Source organism: Anolis carolinensis, unplaced genomic scaffold (genome assembly GCF_035594765.1).
Source record: "Anolis carolinensis isolate JA03-04 unplaced genomic scaffold, rAnoCar3.1.pri scaffold_14, whole genome shotgun sequence".
Classification (NCBI taxonomy): Eukaryota; Metazoa; Chordata; class Lepidosauria; order Squamata; family Dactyloidae; genus Anolis; species Anolis carolinensis.
This window is the reverse complement of record NW_026943825.1, coordinates 8777670-8798026: the sequence shown is the minus strand read 5'-3', so window position 1 is coordinate 8798026 and position 20357 is coordinate 8777670. Positions and strand designations below refer to the sequence as shown.

The window sequence follows — 20357 nt, the reverse complement described above, 5'->3', positions numbered from 1 at the left end:
AACCATAGTATGTAAACTTTGATAAGGATAGGAAAGTGCCAAAATGGAATGGAGCTGGTAGGCCAAGGCAATATCATGGATGTTGCTGAAATTTCAAAAAGTAGGTCAAGCAGCATCTAGACATTGAGGGCTCCTTTACATCATTGAGAAAAGCCAAGGTTATTCCAGAGGTTCTTGGCTAATAGCTGTAATTAGTGGTTCTTGTTAACCTTTTATGTACACAGCTATGTGTTGATAAATGTTTATTTTTAGCTTTGACTCCTGCTATAATAATTTAATTCTATAATCATTCATGGGTTGCCAGCAGCACCTCATTGTTGGGGGACCCTTTTTCTTCAGTCAGCCAGGCCAGTCTTTTTTAATTAATTAATTTGTTAATTTCTGAGCTGGTAGCTAATGAGTTTTAGATTTTGTTCAGAGCCACATCTTTCTGCTCTTCAAGTTATGTGCCCAAGTCACAGATACATAGTGGCTGCCCAATGTTCCTTGTTGGAAAAACATGTGCTCTGTATATATGTTCAGGAATTGTTGCTGGGTGCTTGCAAGGGTGGGTTGGCAACATTTATTCAGAAGAGTTTTGCCTTTGCCTTCCTCTGAGGTTGAGAGAATGTCACTTGGCCAGGGTCACTCCATAGGTTTCCATGGTGAAGCAGGGATGATTCGAACTCTGTTCTCCAGAGTCCAGGCCAGAGGTATTAACCCTGTTAGCGTTTAAGAAATGCCAGGTAATTTACAAATCCTGGCAGGTCATGCAATTCCTTTAGCTGTAAGCAAGGGCTACAAGCATGCTTTTTAAAGCATGCAATTACCAGCAAATAATTGTTTTAATTGTATCTTTTAAAATTATTTTAAACTGCCTAACAATATAGCCAAACAAGGTGGTTTTTGCCAATTATCAGAGCATCAAATCTGCTTCATATTGTACACTTGCTCAATCCTGACTGCACTTTTATTACTATTTCCGTAAGCTGCTTTTTGTCTGTGTACTGATGCACCTTTCTAAGGCTTCCCAGGTTTTTTTTTCTTCCTTTGTCTTCATTTGCAACATGCTCAGCAATTTGGTAGGTATTGGTTTGCTTTCCTGGGAAATCATCATCCAGGAACTGCAGCAGCAGAGCTATTCATTGCCTGAGGCGCAGATGGGCGAACGCAGCCACTGGAATATTCCACCTATTTATAGCTGAACAGCTTTGAGACTATTCCAGTCTCGAGGATGATGTGGAGGCACAAAGGTGACAGCAACAAGCTCTGCACTGACAGCTGTAACATGATGCAGTTGAGATGAGGAAACAAGATGGATCCTGCTTCTGTTCTCTTAGAGCTCCCTGTTTCGCTGAGAAACTGCTGAGCACAGGTATCCTTCCACTCCTTGCAGCGTCCTTGGCTTTGCAGGTGAATGCTGCAGAAGGCTTTCCACCATCAGTTCATCTGCAGCATGCTTTGAGAAAATTTCCAAAACCGTTCTCCCTGCTTCATCTTTACAAGCTGCAATGGAAAGCAGCATATTCTGGGAATTGGTTTTTCCAAAGCATAATCACAAGATCTAACCAAAAGTATGTTAGGAGTGATGTACATGTAGTATATGTTTTACCTCCAGTTTGATGATTGAATGAGAAGGCCACAGACAACTTGTGGAAAGAATTAACTTCACAACCTGCTGTGGGTTGAAGAGGTGACCTTCCATTTGAATAGGGTAATTTTTATACTTTGAGAGTGTGCTGTGTTGAGTGTACTTGCACTACATAAAGCTGCAAGGTATGCGACTTTTGCCATGACAGGGTACCCCAAATACCATCAGTGGCTATTTTGGGAATGAGATTGGACCCTTTATTGTTACTCCAGTGCGTGGTTTAAATTGTGGCTGCCTTTTCCTGTGTGTACATTTGATGAAAGCTGAACTCCTCTTCTCCCTACAACCATAGGGCTTCAATGAGAATTTACATACTACTGGAGTGGCTGTGTGCAAACTAGGCTCGGTGCCAAGCTCTTCGTCTTCCTCCTCCCACAGAATCCTTTTAGTGCCAGCAGCTTTCAGAGTAAACACCGGGTGGGATCCAGAGGCATCTAATCCTGTCTCCTTGTCACAGCAGGACCTAAAGCAGTGACTGAACCTTCTTTAGGGTACAGGACAAACAGTTAACAATGAGAAAAGAAGCTTGAGAATAATCCTGTTTGCCATGTAGATGATGTCAATTGTAGACCAACATTTTTTAGATGATGGTCTTATTTTAATTCTCACCAGAGCTCTATCAATAAGGCAGAATAAGGCCTTGTTTTTCCTAATCTTGGATTTCCGAGATGTTTTGCATTGGCCACACTGTTCCAATGATGGGGCCTGTATTCTAATATTCAGTTGTTTTAAATTGGCCTTGCCTTTTCTGTTGTATCACTGACTCTCACTCTTCCATTTACATTTATAGTCACTGGATGAAAACATTTCTGTTTCTCATAACTTAACCTGACAAATACACTCTCTGTTCTCTTTTACTTTTTTTGCTTTTTTATTGCTGGAACTCCTCCCTTTAAAAAAACAGCAACAACTTTGTCATTTTAGCATATCATTTTATTAATTCTTACAAGCTGTTCTTAAGAGATTTAGAATAAACATTTTGAGCAAAAACACAGAGTTTATTCTATCAATCATTAACTTAAGAGTTCTGTTTTCTCGAGTCACATATTTTTGGCATTTTAACAGAGCTGTGTTCCTTTTTTATAGTTGGCTTGTATTTATCTCCCTGCCCATCCTCTATAACTGCTAATAAATTTCTGAGGCATACTGGTAAGATGTTGATGTTCACAGTGCATTAATAGCCCAGGCATAGTAGTATAAAATCCTGACTTGTTTTCTTTGCACATTATGTAGACTAAATTATCTCCAAGCTTCATGGCAGAGAAGGAACTGTTTCCCTCTTCTTGCCAGCCTTGAAAAAAATTCCCCTGGCTTCTTTGAGGTGCTGTGAATAAAATATTAATTACTGAAATGTATGAATGAAAGAATTCCTTTGCGGTAGAGATTGTACAGTCTTAGTAACAGGATATGGGTGTGTTCTCAAAGAGTGAAAGGAATTTGGAAAAGGGACAAGGGCAGGGAAACCGTCTTTTTCCAGCCTTGGAAAAATCCCAAAAAACTGTGTTTCCAGACTTCCCAAACCTTTAGTCACTAGCTGGTTTTGTAGGAAGGCTTGTTTGTGGCGAGTGCAAGAGCAGGCCAAGGCTCCAAACCCTACCTATAAAGCACCCACCCAACCAGTGCTGGGATGGATTAGTTTTAAGGGTGATAGCTCTAGAATTCCCCAGTGAGTATATGGCTAAGATAGCTGTGGGATACTAAGAGTTTTCATCCAATCCCTTAATATCTTTCCTACTGCTTGAAATAGTTATTCCCTTCTCAATCTGTTTTCCTGTTTGGCTTGGCAGCTGACAACAAGATTTGGTGCAGGGGGCTCCAATTACAGTTTCCCATTCTAAAACCTTTGGTGCTAACACATAGAAACCTCAGTAGCATATCAGTTATTTTATATGCATTAGAGCATGAAACTTCTCTTTTTTCCCAACTTTAAAAGTACAAGAAATTAATTGGGGAGCATATGGGGCGCAAACTCCAGATTTACTGTTAGTGTAGTTCTTTCCAGTTCACTCCTTCCAATACTGTTCCTCCAGTGCCTATTTTCATTTAGGTCTTGCTTCCCACCTTTAATACAAATGCCACAAAGTCTTTTGTTCTCTTTGCCAGTGTATGGAACAGACAATTTTAATCCTGGTACTTTCAGAATTAGAAATATTTTTCTTTAGTCCTTCCATTACAAGTCAACAAAATAAGAAATCATTTGTTCATTGAATGCTTAAGCTTTTCTTCTTTTTTCCCAATTTTTAGGATCCAGCAAAGCTGTACAAAAAAGGCGGAGAAGCCACACCGATAGTTGAAGGCTCCACGGCTGACGGCAGACTGAGGGAAAGCAGCCTGCTCTCAAGAAAACTTTCGCCACTGCGTTCTGAAGTGAAAGATTATGGGAAGTCAGCACTTTCCACTCCAATCCCTAATCACGATCCAGATTCAAAAGACAGGATTCAGATTAACGGAACACCAACGGTCACGGAAAAACTGGCTCAGCTGATTGCAACTTGCCCTCCTTCAAAGTCTTCCAAAACAAAACAGAAGAAGTTGCCCATGGGGATTGCTACAGGATTTGCAAAGGACTCTGGAAAGAAGCTGCCCGTTGTGGTGGCACCGTCAGCTTTGGCTATCAAGGACTTTGTCAAGAAACAGCCTGGAAGTAGCAGTGTGGGTGTTGCTTTGAGCAATAAGGAGTTTGCAAAGAAATCGCCAGGGACTGCTGTTGGCATTGGGTTAATCAGTAAGGATTCTGGGGGCAAAAAACAACCGGGCATTTGTCCCAATATGGTGGGTCTCACTGGCAAAGACTGTGGGAGGAAGATACCAATCCTTAGTTCTCCGGTTGGATTGGTCAGCAAGGAGAGTGGAAGAACATCCTTAGTGACAGGCACGCCACTTGGGTTGATCAGTAAGGAGCCCGGGAAAAGACTGCTGGGAGCAGGCAGCCCAGTTGGGTTGGTCAACAAGGATCCTGTGAAAAAGCTGCTGAATGCGGTTAGTCCTCCCCCTCCCCCTCCTCCTCCTCCTCCTCTGGTTAATAAAGACTCTGGGAAAAAGCTTCCAGGACCTGGAAATCCAATTGGATTGTTTAATAAGAATTCTGAGAAGAAACATTCAGGGTCAGAAGGCCCAACTGGATTGATTAGCAAGGAGTCCGGGAAAAAGCTGCCAGGGTTCAATACAACAAGTGGGTTAGTTAATAAAGACTCTGGAAAGAAACTCTTGGGGGCCAGTGGGTTGGTCACCAAAGAGTCTGGAAGGAAGCCATTGGGGATTGGTGGTCCACCCGCCTTGAGTGGTAAGGACTCTGGGAAGAGATTGGTGGGAACCAGCAGTCCCTGCACGTTGGCTAATAAAGACTCGGGGTCACTGAAGACTGATCTGGCGAGCTCTTCCTCAGAGCCCTACAAGCGGTGTTGCGGTGCAAATCTCTTGAATCTGGAAAGTGCTGTCCCTCCAGGCTTTTTAAAGGACAGTGTTGGCAATAAGCCGTTTGAAAAGCACACTGCAAGGCCAAGTAAGGAGAGCATCCCAGAAAAGTTGCCAAGTCAAAACGAAGTCTCAAGTGCAAGCAAAGAAGGGAACAGCAGCATTCAACAGGATGGCTCTCTGTCCAGTGAAAGAGTTCCTTCAGAAACATCCAAGCATGACAAGCAAGTACCGGTGTATTGCACTTCTCCTGACTTCAGAACAACGGGAGGCGCTTCAGATGTCTCCACAGCCAAATCCCCGTTCAGTGCCGTGGGAGAGGGCGGCCTCCCCTCTCCATCCCCGGCTGCATCTGTCGCAACTTTAATCCGTAGCCCCACCGCAACCTTGGCTCAGTTAGCTTCCAGCCCATTGCATTTAAATAACACTCCTGATTTCTTAGAAGGCATTTCTGAGCAGATTAGCAAGACCCCGTTTGCCTCTGATAGCGCGCGCTCAAGTATGAACAGGGTCTTGAATCCTGGCAGCAAAGGCTTTGGGCGGGAGTTAAACATCTCTGGTTCTAAACCGAGCCAGAGCTTAGGCAAAAAGCCCAGCCTGGGGACTGACTCAAGTGCCCGTGCCACTGTTGCCCCTTCGGTCGTGAGCTTCTCCAGCTTATTTAACAACAAGCCCTTCCTAAAGATGGGAACCATGACTGCGTCAGGGAAAGCATGCCAAGGCGTGGAGTCCCTGAGCAGTGGTTGCAGCCCACAGACAAAGCCATTCAAAAAAAGGAAAGGGAGGAAGCCCCGCTGGACCAAAGTTGTCTCTCGAAGCACCTGCCAACCTTCCAAAGGTCTAGAACTGGGAAGGCCTGAACTTTTCGGCAATATTTCTTGCAGCTCACTGTCAAACAGTAGCCTGGACCAGACCAAGCTGTTTAAAAGCTCAGGCCCTCTTTCCTATGCAGAACGTGACTTTGCCAAGCATCATTTGCCGAAGCTGAGCAAAGCCAGCAGCATGCAGTCTCTTGCTTTGTTAAAGGGTGTCGAGAAAGAACCAAGTAAATATTACAGCGCACATATGCAGGCGCCTGTGGAGTGCATTCCCGATGACTTGCTGCCTGAAATGTACCAGTCCAAAAGGGGCAGGTCAAAGTCTAAGGAGATGCCCCACCTGGAAGGCCCCCCAAAGCGGACCCTGAAGATCCCCGCCTCAAAGGTTTTCTCAGTGCAGTCAAAGGAAGAGCAAGAGCCACCTGTGTTGCACCCGGAGGTAGAAATTACTTCTTTTCGGCAGAGCCTCCTGGAAGAAGCTTTTCCAAAGAAGAGAGGTCGTCCTAAAAGGCAGATGAGGTCAGAGGTCAAAATGCAACCTCCGGTCCTCTCCGTGGCTCCTTTTGTCACCGCAGAGAGTTCCGAGAAGCTGGAGTCGGATAGCGAGCAGCAGCCGAGCGGAGATTTCTTTGAAGAGGATAATCCATTAGGAGGTTCTGAGGAGCTTGGGAAAACGAGTGACCTTGAGGGAGAACCCGATCGGAAGGAGACCCGGCGCAACAATGGCCAGCTCATGAAAACCATCATCAGGAAAATCAACAAGATGAAGACGCTGAAGCGGAAAAAGCTCTTGAATCAAATCCTCTCGTCCAGCGCGGCTGAACCAAATAAAGGGAAAGTGCAATCCAAGCTCCAAACGACAGTCTCGACGCTCGCTGCCACCTTTGGCTCCAAACTAGGCCAACAGATCAATGTCAGCAAGAAAGGAACCATCTACATAGGCAAGCGGCGAGGCAGGAAGCCAAAAGCGGTCCTGAATGACATCCTGGCTGGCAATTCCGGCGGCTTAATTGTGCTTGAAAAGTCCACCCAGCAGGCACCTGGGACCACCCTAGGGCCAGCCATTCTCCCATTGCTTCCTTCAGTGGCTAGTAACAGTAATCCCGAGGTGCTTCCTTCCCCTGTTTGTTCTCAGTCGTCGGGGGTCAGTGGGGGACAAAGTCCCATCAGCAGTGACATGAGTTTTGTGGAGCCCAATTCCGTGCCCTACCTGCACCTCCACTCCCGGCAGGGGAGCGTGGTCCAGACTCTCGCCATGCGGAAGGCCTCAAGGGCCAGAAGGAGGCTCTCTCCCCCTACTCTCCTGCCCAACTCCCCGTCCCACATGAGTGAGCTCGGTTCGTTGAAGGAAGCGACGCCATCGCCCATTAGTGAGTCGCACAGCGATGAGACCATTCCCAGTGACAGTGGGATCGGGACCGACAATAACAGCACCTCCGACCGGGCAGAGAAGTTCTGCGGCCCAAAGAAGCGGCGGCACTCCTTCGACCACATCTCTCTCGTGCCCCCGGAGACCTCCACGGTCTTGAGCAGCTTGAAGGAGAAGCATAAGCACAAATGTAAGCGCCGGAGCCATGACTATCTGGCCTATGACAAAATCAAGAGGCAAAAGCGGAAGAGGAAGAAGAAATACCCGCAGCTGCGGGGCAGGCAAGATCCCGATTTCTTGGCTGAACTGGAGGAGCTGATCAATCGCTTGAGTGAAATACGGATCACCCACCGGAGCCACCATTTCATCCCCCGGGATTTGCTGCCCACCATCTTCCGAATCAACTTCAACAGCTTCTACACCCACCCCACCTTCCCCTTGGACCCTTTGCACTACATCCGGAAGCCGGACTTGAAGAAGAAAAGAGGCCGCCCGCCCAAAATGCGGGAGGCGATGGCGGAAATGCCCTTCATGCATAGCCTCAGCTTCCCCCTTTCCAGCACCGGGTTCTACCCCTCCTACGGGATGCCTTATTCTCCTTCTCCCCTCGCGGCTGCTCCCATCGGCTTGGGCTACTACGGGCGCTACCCGCCAACCCTTTACCCTCCTCCGCCGTCTCCTTCATTTACAACCCCGCTGCCACCTCCGTCCTATATGCATACTGGCCACTTGCTCCTCAACCCCGCCAAGTACCACAAAAAGAAGCATAAGCTGCTCCGCCAGGAAGCCTTCCTCACGGCCAGCCGGGCACCCCTCCTCTCCATGAGCACCTACCACCCCAGTGTCCCACCGGAGATGGCTTACGGCTGGATGCTGGAACACAAGCACCGCCACCGCCACAAGCACCGCGAACATCGCTCCTCCGAGCAACAGCAGGTTTCCCTGGACACCTTGGCGCCCAATGGCCCTTCCAGGACTGTCCTGGAGTCCTTGAAGCGCTACCGGTTTGGGAAAGAAGGCGTTGGCGAGCGATACAAGCATAAAGACAAGCACCGGTGCCACATGGCTTGCCCACACCTGTCCCCTTCAAAAGGCTTGCTAGGCAGGGAGGAACAGTGGGTGCGGAGGGAGCCGGCGGAGTCCAACTCCCTCGCTCTGGGACTGCAGACACCTTTGCAGATAGAGTGCTCGGATGTCCCTCCCAGCCTTCCCTTGGGCAGGTTCACGCCGAGTTCTGAGCCAGCCAGCAGTGATGAACACACCAACCTTTTTACCAGTGCAATAGGCAGCTGCCGGGTTGCTGGCTCTGCTAGTTCCGGCGGACGTAAAAAAATGTCTGACGTCACTGGCCTCTTCGGCCCCCAAGAAACGTCGCTCGGCCGGGCCCTTCGAAAGGAAACATTGTCCTCTGGGGAAAAGACCGTTCCAGTCCTTTCAGGTGAGAGACCTCTCTTGTTTAACCTGTCCTTCAGTGTGGCATAAAATGTTTCCCTTGTGTACAAAAGCAGGTTGGAAAGAGCACTCCCAAGACTACATTGTGGTCAAGGGCAATTCTATACGAATCTAGATTTAAAGCAGGCCTGAGGAATGTCTAGACAGGATAGATGATATGAAATCCAAATGGAGGCCTCAGGTTGCTAGTCTGACAGGGAGGAAAAGTATACCAATACATGAAGATGTTCTGAGTTCAAATTGTTTTATATACTAGTGATTTTATTTTGTATTGTACTGTGTGTTCATTTTATGTGTTGTTTTAGGCACCTTGTGCTATATGTAAACTGCCCCAAGTCCCTTCGTGGAGATTTGGGGGGGGGGGGGTACAAAAATAAAGTAGTAGTAGTAGTAGTAGTAGTAGTTGTTGTTGTTGTTAGGATGGTCTTAATCACAAAGACTGGTTTCTTAGACTGGCAGCAGCTCAAAGGCCCCAAGGTTTTTTAGGCAGGCTTATCTTCCTTTTTGCAAGAGCACTGCAGCTGAGTTTACTCTTAATGGGTTAAATTTGAAAAGTGGGGGGAGAAAACAGGTTGTCTTGGTTAGTGCAGTTCTGGGAATTTCCTGAGGAATTCCATTAGCATGAGCGAACTGACTTGGGTTTGATGAGAAACAGCCTTAATTAGGAGGAAAACAGAGAGGTTTTCTGGACAGCCCATCGTGTGCCATCTCTGAATCATTGCCTCTCTGCTAGTGCATTTAATTGGTGACTCAGTTGAAAATGTATCACTTTCAGTAAGTGCGTTTCCAACAATTGGAACCAGCTGTTTTCTTTGCCGAAGCTGCTTTTAGCTCAGTTGTTGCACTCACCGTTTGTTGCCACATCTCAGGTATGTCATGCAAAGGGGCCCAAAGGGCTATCTTTCAGGTACACTGAGATCAACACCTCTGGAGCTGGCCTTGTTAGGCTCTTTTCACACATTAGGTGAAGGTCAGTACAAGCTGCCCACCAAGTGTGTGCCCAGGTCTTTCACAAATGTGCCTCTGTCATGTATGGAGAGAACCATAATTCCAGATTTGGTGTTTATTTACATCGACATATTCCTTGTTTTTTAATCTTGCTCTCGAAAAGCCATAGTACAGTAGAGTCACTTATCCAACATAAGTGAAAATGTTGGATAATAAGGACGGATTAAGGAAAAGCTTATTAAACATCAAATTACATTATGATTTTACAAATTAAGCACCAAAACAACAAACATCACAATGTATTGAAAACATTGACTACAAAAACATTTACTACTAAAAAATTGACTACAAATAAAGATAGAATTGCATAAAATGTACTTAAAGTAACAAATTGTCAAAAGTTAAATCCAAAAAAAGTTCAGTCCTTACTGCCTAGAGAAACAGTTGTGGATCTGGGCGGGAGGCAGACTGCGTTGGATAAGCAAAGGTTGGATAAGCGAGACTCTACTGTCTTAGTTGGTTTGTACCACAAAAGCTTCTTCATGGCTTAATGGATCTGGACCATTTCTGTAACATAAAATAATTGTGGGTTTTCAGCTACAAAATCAACACTTTGAGAGCTCCCAAAACTTTAAAAAGCCAGTATATAGGTAGAAAGGATTAGCTAGCTACCAGTCTATAGGTATGTATGTATGTATGTATGCAGTGCTTGGATGCAACCACAAGAGGACAGCCTATAGATAGAAAGGATTAGCTATTGGTAAACAAAATAGCCTCACCATGAGACTTACAACCCAGCCTTGAAGGCCACAGTCCACCCCATTAGGAAATAAGCCATTGAATGAAGATTTATATTTTGAAAGGTGTATGTGTGCGTACTATCACTTCCTAGAAAGGTGGAGGGAATGAAATCAAAGTTGGGGTTTATCCTAAGGTTGAGTACAGTGCTAGGTAATGTTGAAATCCAAAGGTAGCATCCATCCTTCTTTAGGGGGATTCTACAATAATAATAATAATCATCATCATCTTTATTTAGATCCCACCTCCATCTCCCGGAGGGGACTCGGAGCGGTTCACATGGGGAACAAGCTCAAGATAAGCATAGAAGTTTCACGGTTCTGCTGTAATGTTGCTGTTCACCTTCAGTGACATCTGTGCATCCAGATTTCTTTCTGACATTGTTTTTATTCTTCAGCGGGAATACTTCCAGCACAGGACAAACCCTTGCAGAGGTCAACAGAGGGCACAGGCTGCAGCCCTTCCAGAAAAAGGTCTTCGTCTGAAAGCACATCTTCCACAGGTAAAGAACGTTTCTCTTTCTGAAAGTCTGTTGTCTTTCTACTTAGGGATAATCCAACAGAGAGGCCTACTGATCCTGGGTTGGCCTTTCCAGTTACCAATCCTATCCAGGAGGCAACATTCAGAATGCAAAGACATCAATGTACAGGGGAATAAGATTGTCCCAGTTCCATTACGTTAAGCTTAATTTGCTTGGGACAAGATCAATACAGTAGTAGTAATAGATACTGGTGTAGAATATGTTGTTGCCACAGAAAAACATTTGCCTTGACCCCAGTGGAATATGATCACTGCGCCTGACTAGTAGCTATTGCTTGAGTGTATTTTAATGTATTGTATGTTTTATGATTTTATGTTTAGATGTTTTAAATGTATTTATGTGATTGTATTTTATTGTGTATTGCTGAGCCTGGTCCCCATGTGAGCAACCCCAAGTCCCCTTGGGGAAATGGGGCGAGATATAAGTTGTTATTATATTGTATGACACAGCGAACAAGATAGATATGCTGGATTTCGTATCACAAAATCACAAGTCGAACACTTCCCAAGTGTCTAAGACTGTGTGATGTATTTTTGGATGATGCGCGCAGATCCCAGTCGGGTGGCCTTTTGCAGTTGGCAGATCGTAATTTTGTCAATGCCTATTGTTTCCAAATGCCGGCTGAGATCTTTTGGCACGGCACCCAATGTGCTGATCACCACCAGGACCACCTGCACTGGTTTCTGCCAGAGTCTTTGAAGTTCAGACTTGAGGTCCTGATAGCGGCTGAATTTTTCCTGTTATTTTTTGTCAATGCGACTGTCACCTGGGATGGCAACATCAATGATCCAAACCATTTTCTTTTCCACAACTGTGATGTCTGGTGTGCTGTGTTCCAGAACTTTGTCAGTCTGGATTCGGAAGTCACACAGTATTTTTGCGTGCTCATTTTCCAATACTTTTGCAGGTTTGTGATCCCACCAGTTCTTTACTGCTAGGAGGTGGTACTTGAGGCAAAAGTTCCAATGAATCATTTGGGCCACATAGTTGTGCCTCTGTTTGTAGTCTGTCTGTGCGATTTTCTTACAGCAGCTGAGGAGATGATCCATGGTTTAGTCGGTTTCCTTCAGAGTCTCCATTTTGGGTCAGCTGATTTTTCGATCTTGGCCTTAATTGCCTTTGTTCTGATGGCTTGCTCCTGGGCTGCAAGGATCAGGCCTTCTGTCTCCTTCTTCAGTGTCCAATTTGTGAGCCATAGCCGGGTCTTCTCCTTATCAGCTTTTCATTCTTCTTCTTATTATTATTTTATGCCAATATTGTACTGCTTCTTCCTGCTTACATTTCAGTCTGTTGTTCCATCCATAATTATGCAAAGTAAATGAAAAAAGAGTGGCAGTAAAGCCCAGAGATCTTCTGCTCCAGTCTTCTGAAGGTGCCATTGTGTTGCTGATGCAATTGGTTGACAATTGGCTAATGGTATAAAGAGAAGCTGGGCCACAGCTGGAGAGAGAGCAGCAGGTGGCATAGCAGTGGTAGATGCCACTCAAGACAGATCAGAGCGATATTGAATGGTGCCTATATAGCTGCCCTTAGCTAGCAAGGTTATCTTGTGGAAGAGTGTGGATGGGAAGGGCTCAGAATGAGAACCTTCCTCTGTCAATGGATTGCTCTCAACTCATGCCTAGTCGGTGCTGCAGCTGTCACCTGTCCTGTGCTTGCTTTCTGATCTTCGTTGGCCTTTCCCAAACATGGAAGCGCTGGTTCAAGGATGGATCTTCAAGACGTGGCATCCTCCCTTCTCCCTGAAGCTTGTAATCAGTGCAGCTGTTTAGATAGCTCTTATTTCCTTAACAGGTGGTGGGCCACAAGGAATTCCAGAAAAATTCACTTGCCTCTCAAAGAGAGCTATGAGAGGTTAGCTGTACATGGTTCTAAAAAAAAACAACACCAAAAGACATGTTATAAGGTTATTTATTTATTTTATTTGTGACAATTATGTTCTGCCCTTCTCACCCCGAAAGGGACTCAGGGCGGCTTACAAGGAATATGTATATACAATAAATTATATTATTAGCATAGCACAGTATAAGAATTATATATTACTATATTGTACGATACCACTATACTGCAATATTATTAGTAATATTATATATAATGTATAATATACAATTATAATAGTATATTATTATTATTATTATTATATTCCATTACAATATTATCAATATTATATGTATATACTATATATTATATTATTAGTTTAGCATAATATTAGTATTTTACAGGGTGTTTGAAAAAGAACTCCCTAGTTTTAAGTATAAACACATTAAAACTAGGGAGTTCTTTTTCAAACACCCTGTATATTATCAGGTTATCCTGACTGACTAGGTGCATCCTCCTTTAAGAGAACATATCTGCTGTATCATATCTGTACTTTAGTAACTTCCCAGATATGTTGCTATACGTTTGCTTTACTTAAGTTTGCCTTTGAAAAGTGTCTGGAAATTGAAATTGGATCCAAATGCTGCTACCAAAATTTGTAATGACATTATTATTATTATTATTATTATTATTATTACTACTACTACTACTACTTATTCTCCTCTTCTTCTATTTAGTTATTTGCCTTTTTTCACATGTATGTTTGGCACTGAATTTTGCTATTATTATTATTATTATTATTATTATTATTATTATTATTATTATTATTAACAATAATAATAATTTTGAGTCCCCCCCAGGGGTGAGAAAAGCGGTATAGAGATGCAGTAAATAAATAAAAGCGTCTTAAAGTGGCTAGCAATGCTAAAATCAATACAATGTATAATTTAAAGCCTAAGGCATGTAAACACTAAAATAGAATGTCATCTTCTCTGCTGATGTCATTCTTTTCAAGCTTGGTTTAAGAGGTAGCTCTTGTTGCTGCTCTAAAGGCTATGTGATCAGATTGCCTTAAGAATGGCTCTCTCCCATTGAGCCAGATCAATATCCTGTTTCATGTCCCTTTGCTAGTATTGTTTCAGCAAATGAACGTGAGAGATGGGATCGCTTCAAGTATGCCACCATTGTGGAAGCATGCCCTCCCCAATTGCTAATCATTTTAAATAATACTTCAGAGCATAGGCCTTTTAGAATTACTTTTTGTACTAACGAAATGTAAACAATATACATAAATAAATTACATTGCATTTTCTTGTCTTTCCAGTGACTGGGGTACCTGCGCGAAACACAAAGTTAGGCCCGGCAGTGGAGGATCCTGTGGATAATCTGTTGCAGCGCATGGCTCAGCATGAAAGCCAGAGTGTGCTGGAGAAGACCTTTGAGAACATGGCGAGTGTCCCTGCGGCACCCTCGGGGAGCCCCTGTCAGAGCCCCAGCCGGGAGAAGAACGGTGCCCTCTTGATGCCAGGCGACTCGGGCAACGATGACCTCTCACTCCTTTCCAACCGCTTGTCGAGTGGTTACTCTCCCCATCACTTCAAGAGGAGCGTGGTGGAAGCCATGCAGTGCCAGGCGAGGAAAATGTATAATTACGACAAGATTTTGGCCACAAAGAGGAACCTGGACCACGTGAACAAAATCCTCAAAGCCAAGAAATTACAGCGGCAAGCGCGGACTGGCAATAACTTTGTCAAGCGCCGGCCTGGCCGGCCTCGGAAATATCCCTTGCCCTCGGTAGTTTCGTCACACGTCCTTCAGATGAACCGGTTTCTCAGCCAAGAGCTGGAGAGCACGGACCAAGGCTACTTACTCCACCGTGGCCCCGATACTGTCAAAGATGCCATAGAATCCGTGGTTCAGGGAGTGAATGTGAAGGGATGGAAGAGGAAGAGGTGGCAGGAAGAGGAACAGGCCAGGAAAAGGCAGAAGCCTCTGCCAGAAGATGAAGAGCAGAGCAATAAAAGGTAATCCTTTTGTGTTTGAACACTGCTATCCCATTGATAGGTGGGATAAAGGGAGCTTCTGGCTCAGGAACATTAAGATAAATCAATGAATATGCTACCAATCTGCACCAGAGTGTATCTTTTGTAATACGGTTTCTTTAAACTTGGCTTTTCATCATTTCTTATTATTGGCCATCCTGGCTGGGAATTCTTTGAACTGCAGTTCTAATTCAAAGTGCTTGTCTCTGACTGCTAAACCCGCATATGGTTCAGGCCTAGGTTATTTATTTATTTCTTTGCGACATTTAAATCCCGCCCTTCTCACCCTGAAGGGCACTCAAGGCGGCTTACAAGTTTTATGTACAGTAGAGCCTCACTTATCCAACATAAATGGGCTGGCAGAACGTTGGATAAGCGAATATGTTGGATAATAAACATCATGTTATACAACAAATTTGACAGAAAAAATAGTTCATTACACATTAATGCTATGTAGTATTTACGAATTTAACACCAAAATATCACAATGCATTGAAAACATTGACTTCAAAAATGCGTTGGATAATCCAGAACATTGGATAAGTGAGTATTGGATAAGTGAGACTCCACTGTACATACAATATATTATATTACAGTAGAGTCTTGCTTATCCAACCTTTGCTCATCCAATGTTCTGGATTATCCAATGCAGTCTGCCTCCTGCCTGGATCCACAGCTGTTTCTCTAGGCAGCAATTCTATCTTTATTTGTAGTCAATTTTTAGTAGTCAATGTTTTTGTAATCAATGTTTTCAATACATTGTGATGTTTTGGTGCTAAATTAGTAAATACAGTAATTACTGCATAATGTTACCAGGTATTGAACTGTTTTTTCTGTTGATTTGTTGTAAAACATGATGTTTTGGTGCGTAATTTGCAAAAGCATGACGTAATTTGATGTTTAATAGGCTTTTTCTTAATTCCTCCTTATTATCCAACATTTTCACTTATCCAACGTTCTGCTGGCCCATTTATGTTGGATAGGTGAGACTACTGTATTAGCATAGCACAGTATAAGCATTATATATTACTATATTGTATTATACTACTATATTGCAATATTATTAGTAATATTACATGTAATATAAATATACAATTATAATAGTGTATTATTACTAAATTGCATTACATTATAATATTACTATCAATATTATATGTATATACAATATATTATATTATTAGTATAGCATAATATTAGTATTATATTTTATTATATTGTTATATTGACACAGGAGACATGGTGGAATGATGTCTTCCTGGCCCCCCTTCTTCCCTAAAGGCCATTTTCTCCTTTACACATCAACCTGTGCTTGGAGATTTGTTGGGCAGGCCTTTCTTTGTCACACCAGCCTCAATGATATATCAAAGAACAAGGCCTTCTCAGTGGTTTCTCCCAGGCTCTGGAAGTCCCTTCCTGAGAAGTTAGACTGGAATCACTCCTGCTTTCTTTTTGCAGAGGAGTAGAGGTGTTTCTGTTTTGATATGGATTTGATCACTGATTTGATAAGGTCTGTGTCACTTAAGCAATATGCTAGATCTTGCTAGATCGCCATTGTTGTGGTGATGCAGGTATACATGTTTAATGATAACATTCTTCAATCTGGTTTTCATTTTTTTTTGATTGCTTGATCTCATTTGAACTTCTGTATCTTGTTGGTTCAGCTGTATTTTTCAATTTGTTATAGGCTGTTTTTGAGTCCTGAATTATGGAAAAGATGGCATAGGAATAACAATGATGATGATGATGATGATAACAATAACAATACCCACAAGGAGAGGTGGGTAATACATTTATATTTATTATTATTAATAATGATAGCAATAACTGCATGACTGAGATCATCACTATTATGTTTTGTTATGGTATGTATAATTAAACATGTATACACACAGCACCACAACAAATGGCAATATTATTATTATTATTAATAATGATAACTGCATGACTAAGATCATTATTATTGTTTATTGTTGTGTCATGTATAATTAAATATGTATAATTAAATATGTATATACACACCACCACCACAACAATTAGCAATATTATTTCTCCATTGTGGTCCCTGTGAAATGTGCACATATGGTCTTTTCCGTGCCTGCGCAGGCAATACCATATGTGCGAATTTCACAAATGACCACTTGGAAGAAACATGGTTACAGGTAAGCAACTATTATATAAGAATAATAATCATCATCATCACCACCTGAAGGTCTTTTGTCTAATATCTGAACATAAAAAGTAGCATGAAGCAGCTTTGTTGTCTATCCCAGTCTTTTCTCCTCTGATTGGGAATAGTAAACAAAGCAATGAACCTCACCCTGCATGTTAATAATAATAATAATAATAATAATAATAATAATAATAATAATACTAACTTAATTTTTATATTCTGCTCCCATCTCCCCAAGGGGACTTGGGGCAGCTCACATGGGGACAAGCCCAGCATCATCATACATTAAAACACAGTCATAATTTAAAACAATTTAAAACAATAAAAACAACATAACACAGCATAAAACAGCATAAACATATCCTTCAAACCTAGAGCATAGTACAAATATGTTGTTCTCCTTTTACATGCTAATTTTCTCTGGCTTTTCTCCTTCTAGCTTTTCTGAGGTGGCAACCGAGTCCCCTACTCGTGAGGAAGTGATAGTGAAGCCACATGAGTTGGAAACCCTCGAGCAGCCGCTCATTTCTCCTGTCCAGCGGGAGAAGAAAGCTCCGCGGCCCCCAAAGAAAAAGTACCAGAAGGCTGGGCTATACTCCGATGTATACAAAACCACTGAGTAAGCTGGATTACTATTCTGTTATAGGCTTGTTACTTCTGTCTGTCATTCCTTGAATTAGGACTTGAAAATCTGACACTGAAATGCAGACAAAATATGCTTTTTCAGATGTTCCAGAGCTGGGGGGCCATGACCGAGAAGGCCCTCTCCCTTGTGCCCACCAACCGCACTTGAGACAGAGGTGGGACTGAGAGGAGGGCCTTCCAGCAGATCTTAAGATCCCATGCAGGTTCATAGGGGGGAATGTGGTCATGAAGATAGGCAGGACCCAAACTGTGTAGGGCTTTGTAGATTATGACCTGCATTTTGATCTGGGTCTGGAAACTTATTGGCAACCAGTGGAGTTGCTTTAATAGGGGCGTAGTATGCTCCCTATAGCTCGCACTAGTTAGTAGCCTATTATAATTGTTCAATCTTGTTGCTTAACAATAATTAAACTAGAGCACTTGACACAAATACAGTACACATTGCTGCCTTTTCCATTGTTGCTCTGCACAAAGACTTTTTCAATCCTACGTTCGCCCAAGGGAGGCTTCTAGAGCAGACACGCTCTTACTCTGAGAAGCACTCTCGTGCAACGTATTCTATCCAGAGCCCACACGCAAAATTCTTGAATGGCTTCCAAGTTAAAGAATACTTTTGCTCACAAGACAAGTGACTCACAAGCATTTCCTATTCTATTTTCCTTCAAGGAGAGATCAGAAACCTCTTCTTTAAGCACAGGGAGCGGTTGCAGCACCGCTCATAAATAACTTTCCCCGAGTGAGGAAGACACTTACCATTTGGCTTCTGCTTGCTCTTAACAGTAGGAAGGGGGTTTTTTTTTCCGGGGAAGAAGGTGTTCCGTGTTTTGCAAAGTGAAGTGAACCAGAGTGCAGATGATACAGAATTCATTGCTAAATGCATTGCTCTTAACCAGACCATGATGCAAATTGGAATTTTATAGCCTGTCACGTTCATTAAAATAAAAATTTAATATCCCACATTTTAATACACAAGGGAAATCTTTATGCTTTCGATTTCTCCTGCGGTCCAGGAAGGCGATCCTTGAGATTTACCTTGATATTGCAGCTCTGTATGTGTGTGTATTGGTGCTTACCGTGAAGATATACTTCAAGTCAGCTGTCAACATATACAGTATATACATGTAGTTTAATTGTATTTTAATTGTATTTTAACTTTATATCCATACACTTAAGATTTAAATGCTTTTTTCATTTTCGTATTTGCTTTGTTTTAAATTGTCGTTAGATTGTGTGCCACCTTGAGTCTCTGCGGGGAGAAAGTTGGGGTATAAATAGAGTTGTAGTTGTTGTTATAACAACAATAAGGAGAACAACAACATATGGCAACATACTCTGGTTTCGCTTCAGATCGTATAACAACATATGGCAGCCCCATGAATTTCAAAGGGCCTTCTTAGGCAAGGAATATTCAGAGGTGGTTTTGTCAGTTACTTCTTCTGAAATAATAATAATAATTATAATAACAACTTTATTTTTATATCCTGCCACCATCTCCCCAAGGGAACTCAGGACGGCTTACATGGGGCAAGGCCTGACAACACAATAAAAATAAAAATACATAAAAAGCAATTCACAATATAAAAATAGGATAAAAACAGCAATATTGTAACAATAAATAATCTATAAATATTATTTCTATAACAATAAATAATAATATCAAAAAATAAATACCACCTACAGCACCTGGTATTTGTTGGCAGTCTTTTATCTAAGGCCTGCCCCTGCTTAGTTCCCAAGATCAGATGTAATCTGGTGCATTTGGGCCCTTTATCACCGATGTAAGCAAAGGGTTGAATATAGCCTCCTTCCAAGCTGAAGTGCTCGTGAGCCTCCCCTTCTAATTGTTAATTTTATAAAAAAATAATTTAGGTATAATTACACAATTCAGGTTAAGTCTTATCTACAGCAACCGAGGGAATTCCAAAGGGCTTGTGCTCATTCTGCCTCCCTTTTTCTGCCTTTGTTCTCAGCCCCAAAAGCCGACTGATCCAGTTAAAGAAAGAGAAGCTGGAATACACTCCTGGAGAGCACGAGTACGGCTTGTTCCCGGCACCTATTCACGTGGGTGAGTGAGATTTTTGTGAACATTGCATGCTGTGAAGGGCCTGGCATTGGACTTCTGGGGGGTGAAGCAGAGGTTATCTTTCCCAAAGGACGTAAGTGGTAGCTAATGCTGTGGGTCTGGAGATGTTGAGAGCCTTGGCTCTGGACAGTGGAGAGCCACTCAGCAGAAGCTCTAAGCAGTTTGGTTTAAGGAAAAATGTTCATGTTCTAGCAGGAGAGGAGTTAAGGAGAACCCAATTGGCTGGCCAGGTCCACCTGTCTTAAGAGGCTTGAGGTGGTCTTACCCAAAAGGATTGTAAGAGAAGGAAATGTCCATGAGATGTCCTTTGTATAGTGTTGCTAGCGCTGGAAACAGCGTGCCATTTCCAAATGGAGGGAGTGTGTGATCATAATGAAACTGACCTCTTTATTAGCCTTCTTCTTCTATGTTTTATTTGAAGGCATGCAAACCTGTTTTGGTCTTTCAGTGCTCTCCCACAATTAGAGAGGACATTGTGTTTAGAAAGAGAATGTGGGCCAGAGCTGGAGATGGAATATAAGGCAGGAGCGACATTTTCACCTAGGAACCTGCCTTTGCTAAACTGTGAAAAAAAATGGCATGCAATAAATCATTTTCTGTGGCTGCTGTCAGGCAAAAAAAAACCCTTC

The 20357-nt window shown here is 42.9% G+C and overlaps 1 protein-coding gene across 3 annotated transcripts in view; it reads left to right on the top strand.

Annotated features, from left to right (window-relative positions):
* The window catches only part of ash1l (ASH1 like histone lysine methyltransferase), a 59935-nt gene that overhangs the window by 9963 nt on the left and 29615 nt on the right, over window positions 1-20357 (top strand). For 2 of the 3 annotated variants that reach the window (XM_062965181.1, XM_062965182.1), the window contains exons 3-8: window positions 3875-8669; window positions 10827-10931; window positions 14113-14812; window positions 16515-16607; window positions 17440-17619; window positions 19616-19710. In XM_062965181.1, the coding sequence (XP_062821251.1) occupies window positions 3875-8669; window positions 10827-10931; window positions 14113-14812; window positions 16515-16607; window positions 17440-17619; window positions 19616-19710 (5968 nt within the window). The remainder of the gene's footprint in view (window positions 1-3874; window positions 8670-10826; window positions 10932-14112; window positions 14813-16514; window positions 16608-17439; window positions 17620-19615; window positions 19711-20357) is intronic. The other variant, XM_062965183.1, reaches the window with a different exon arrangement.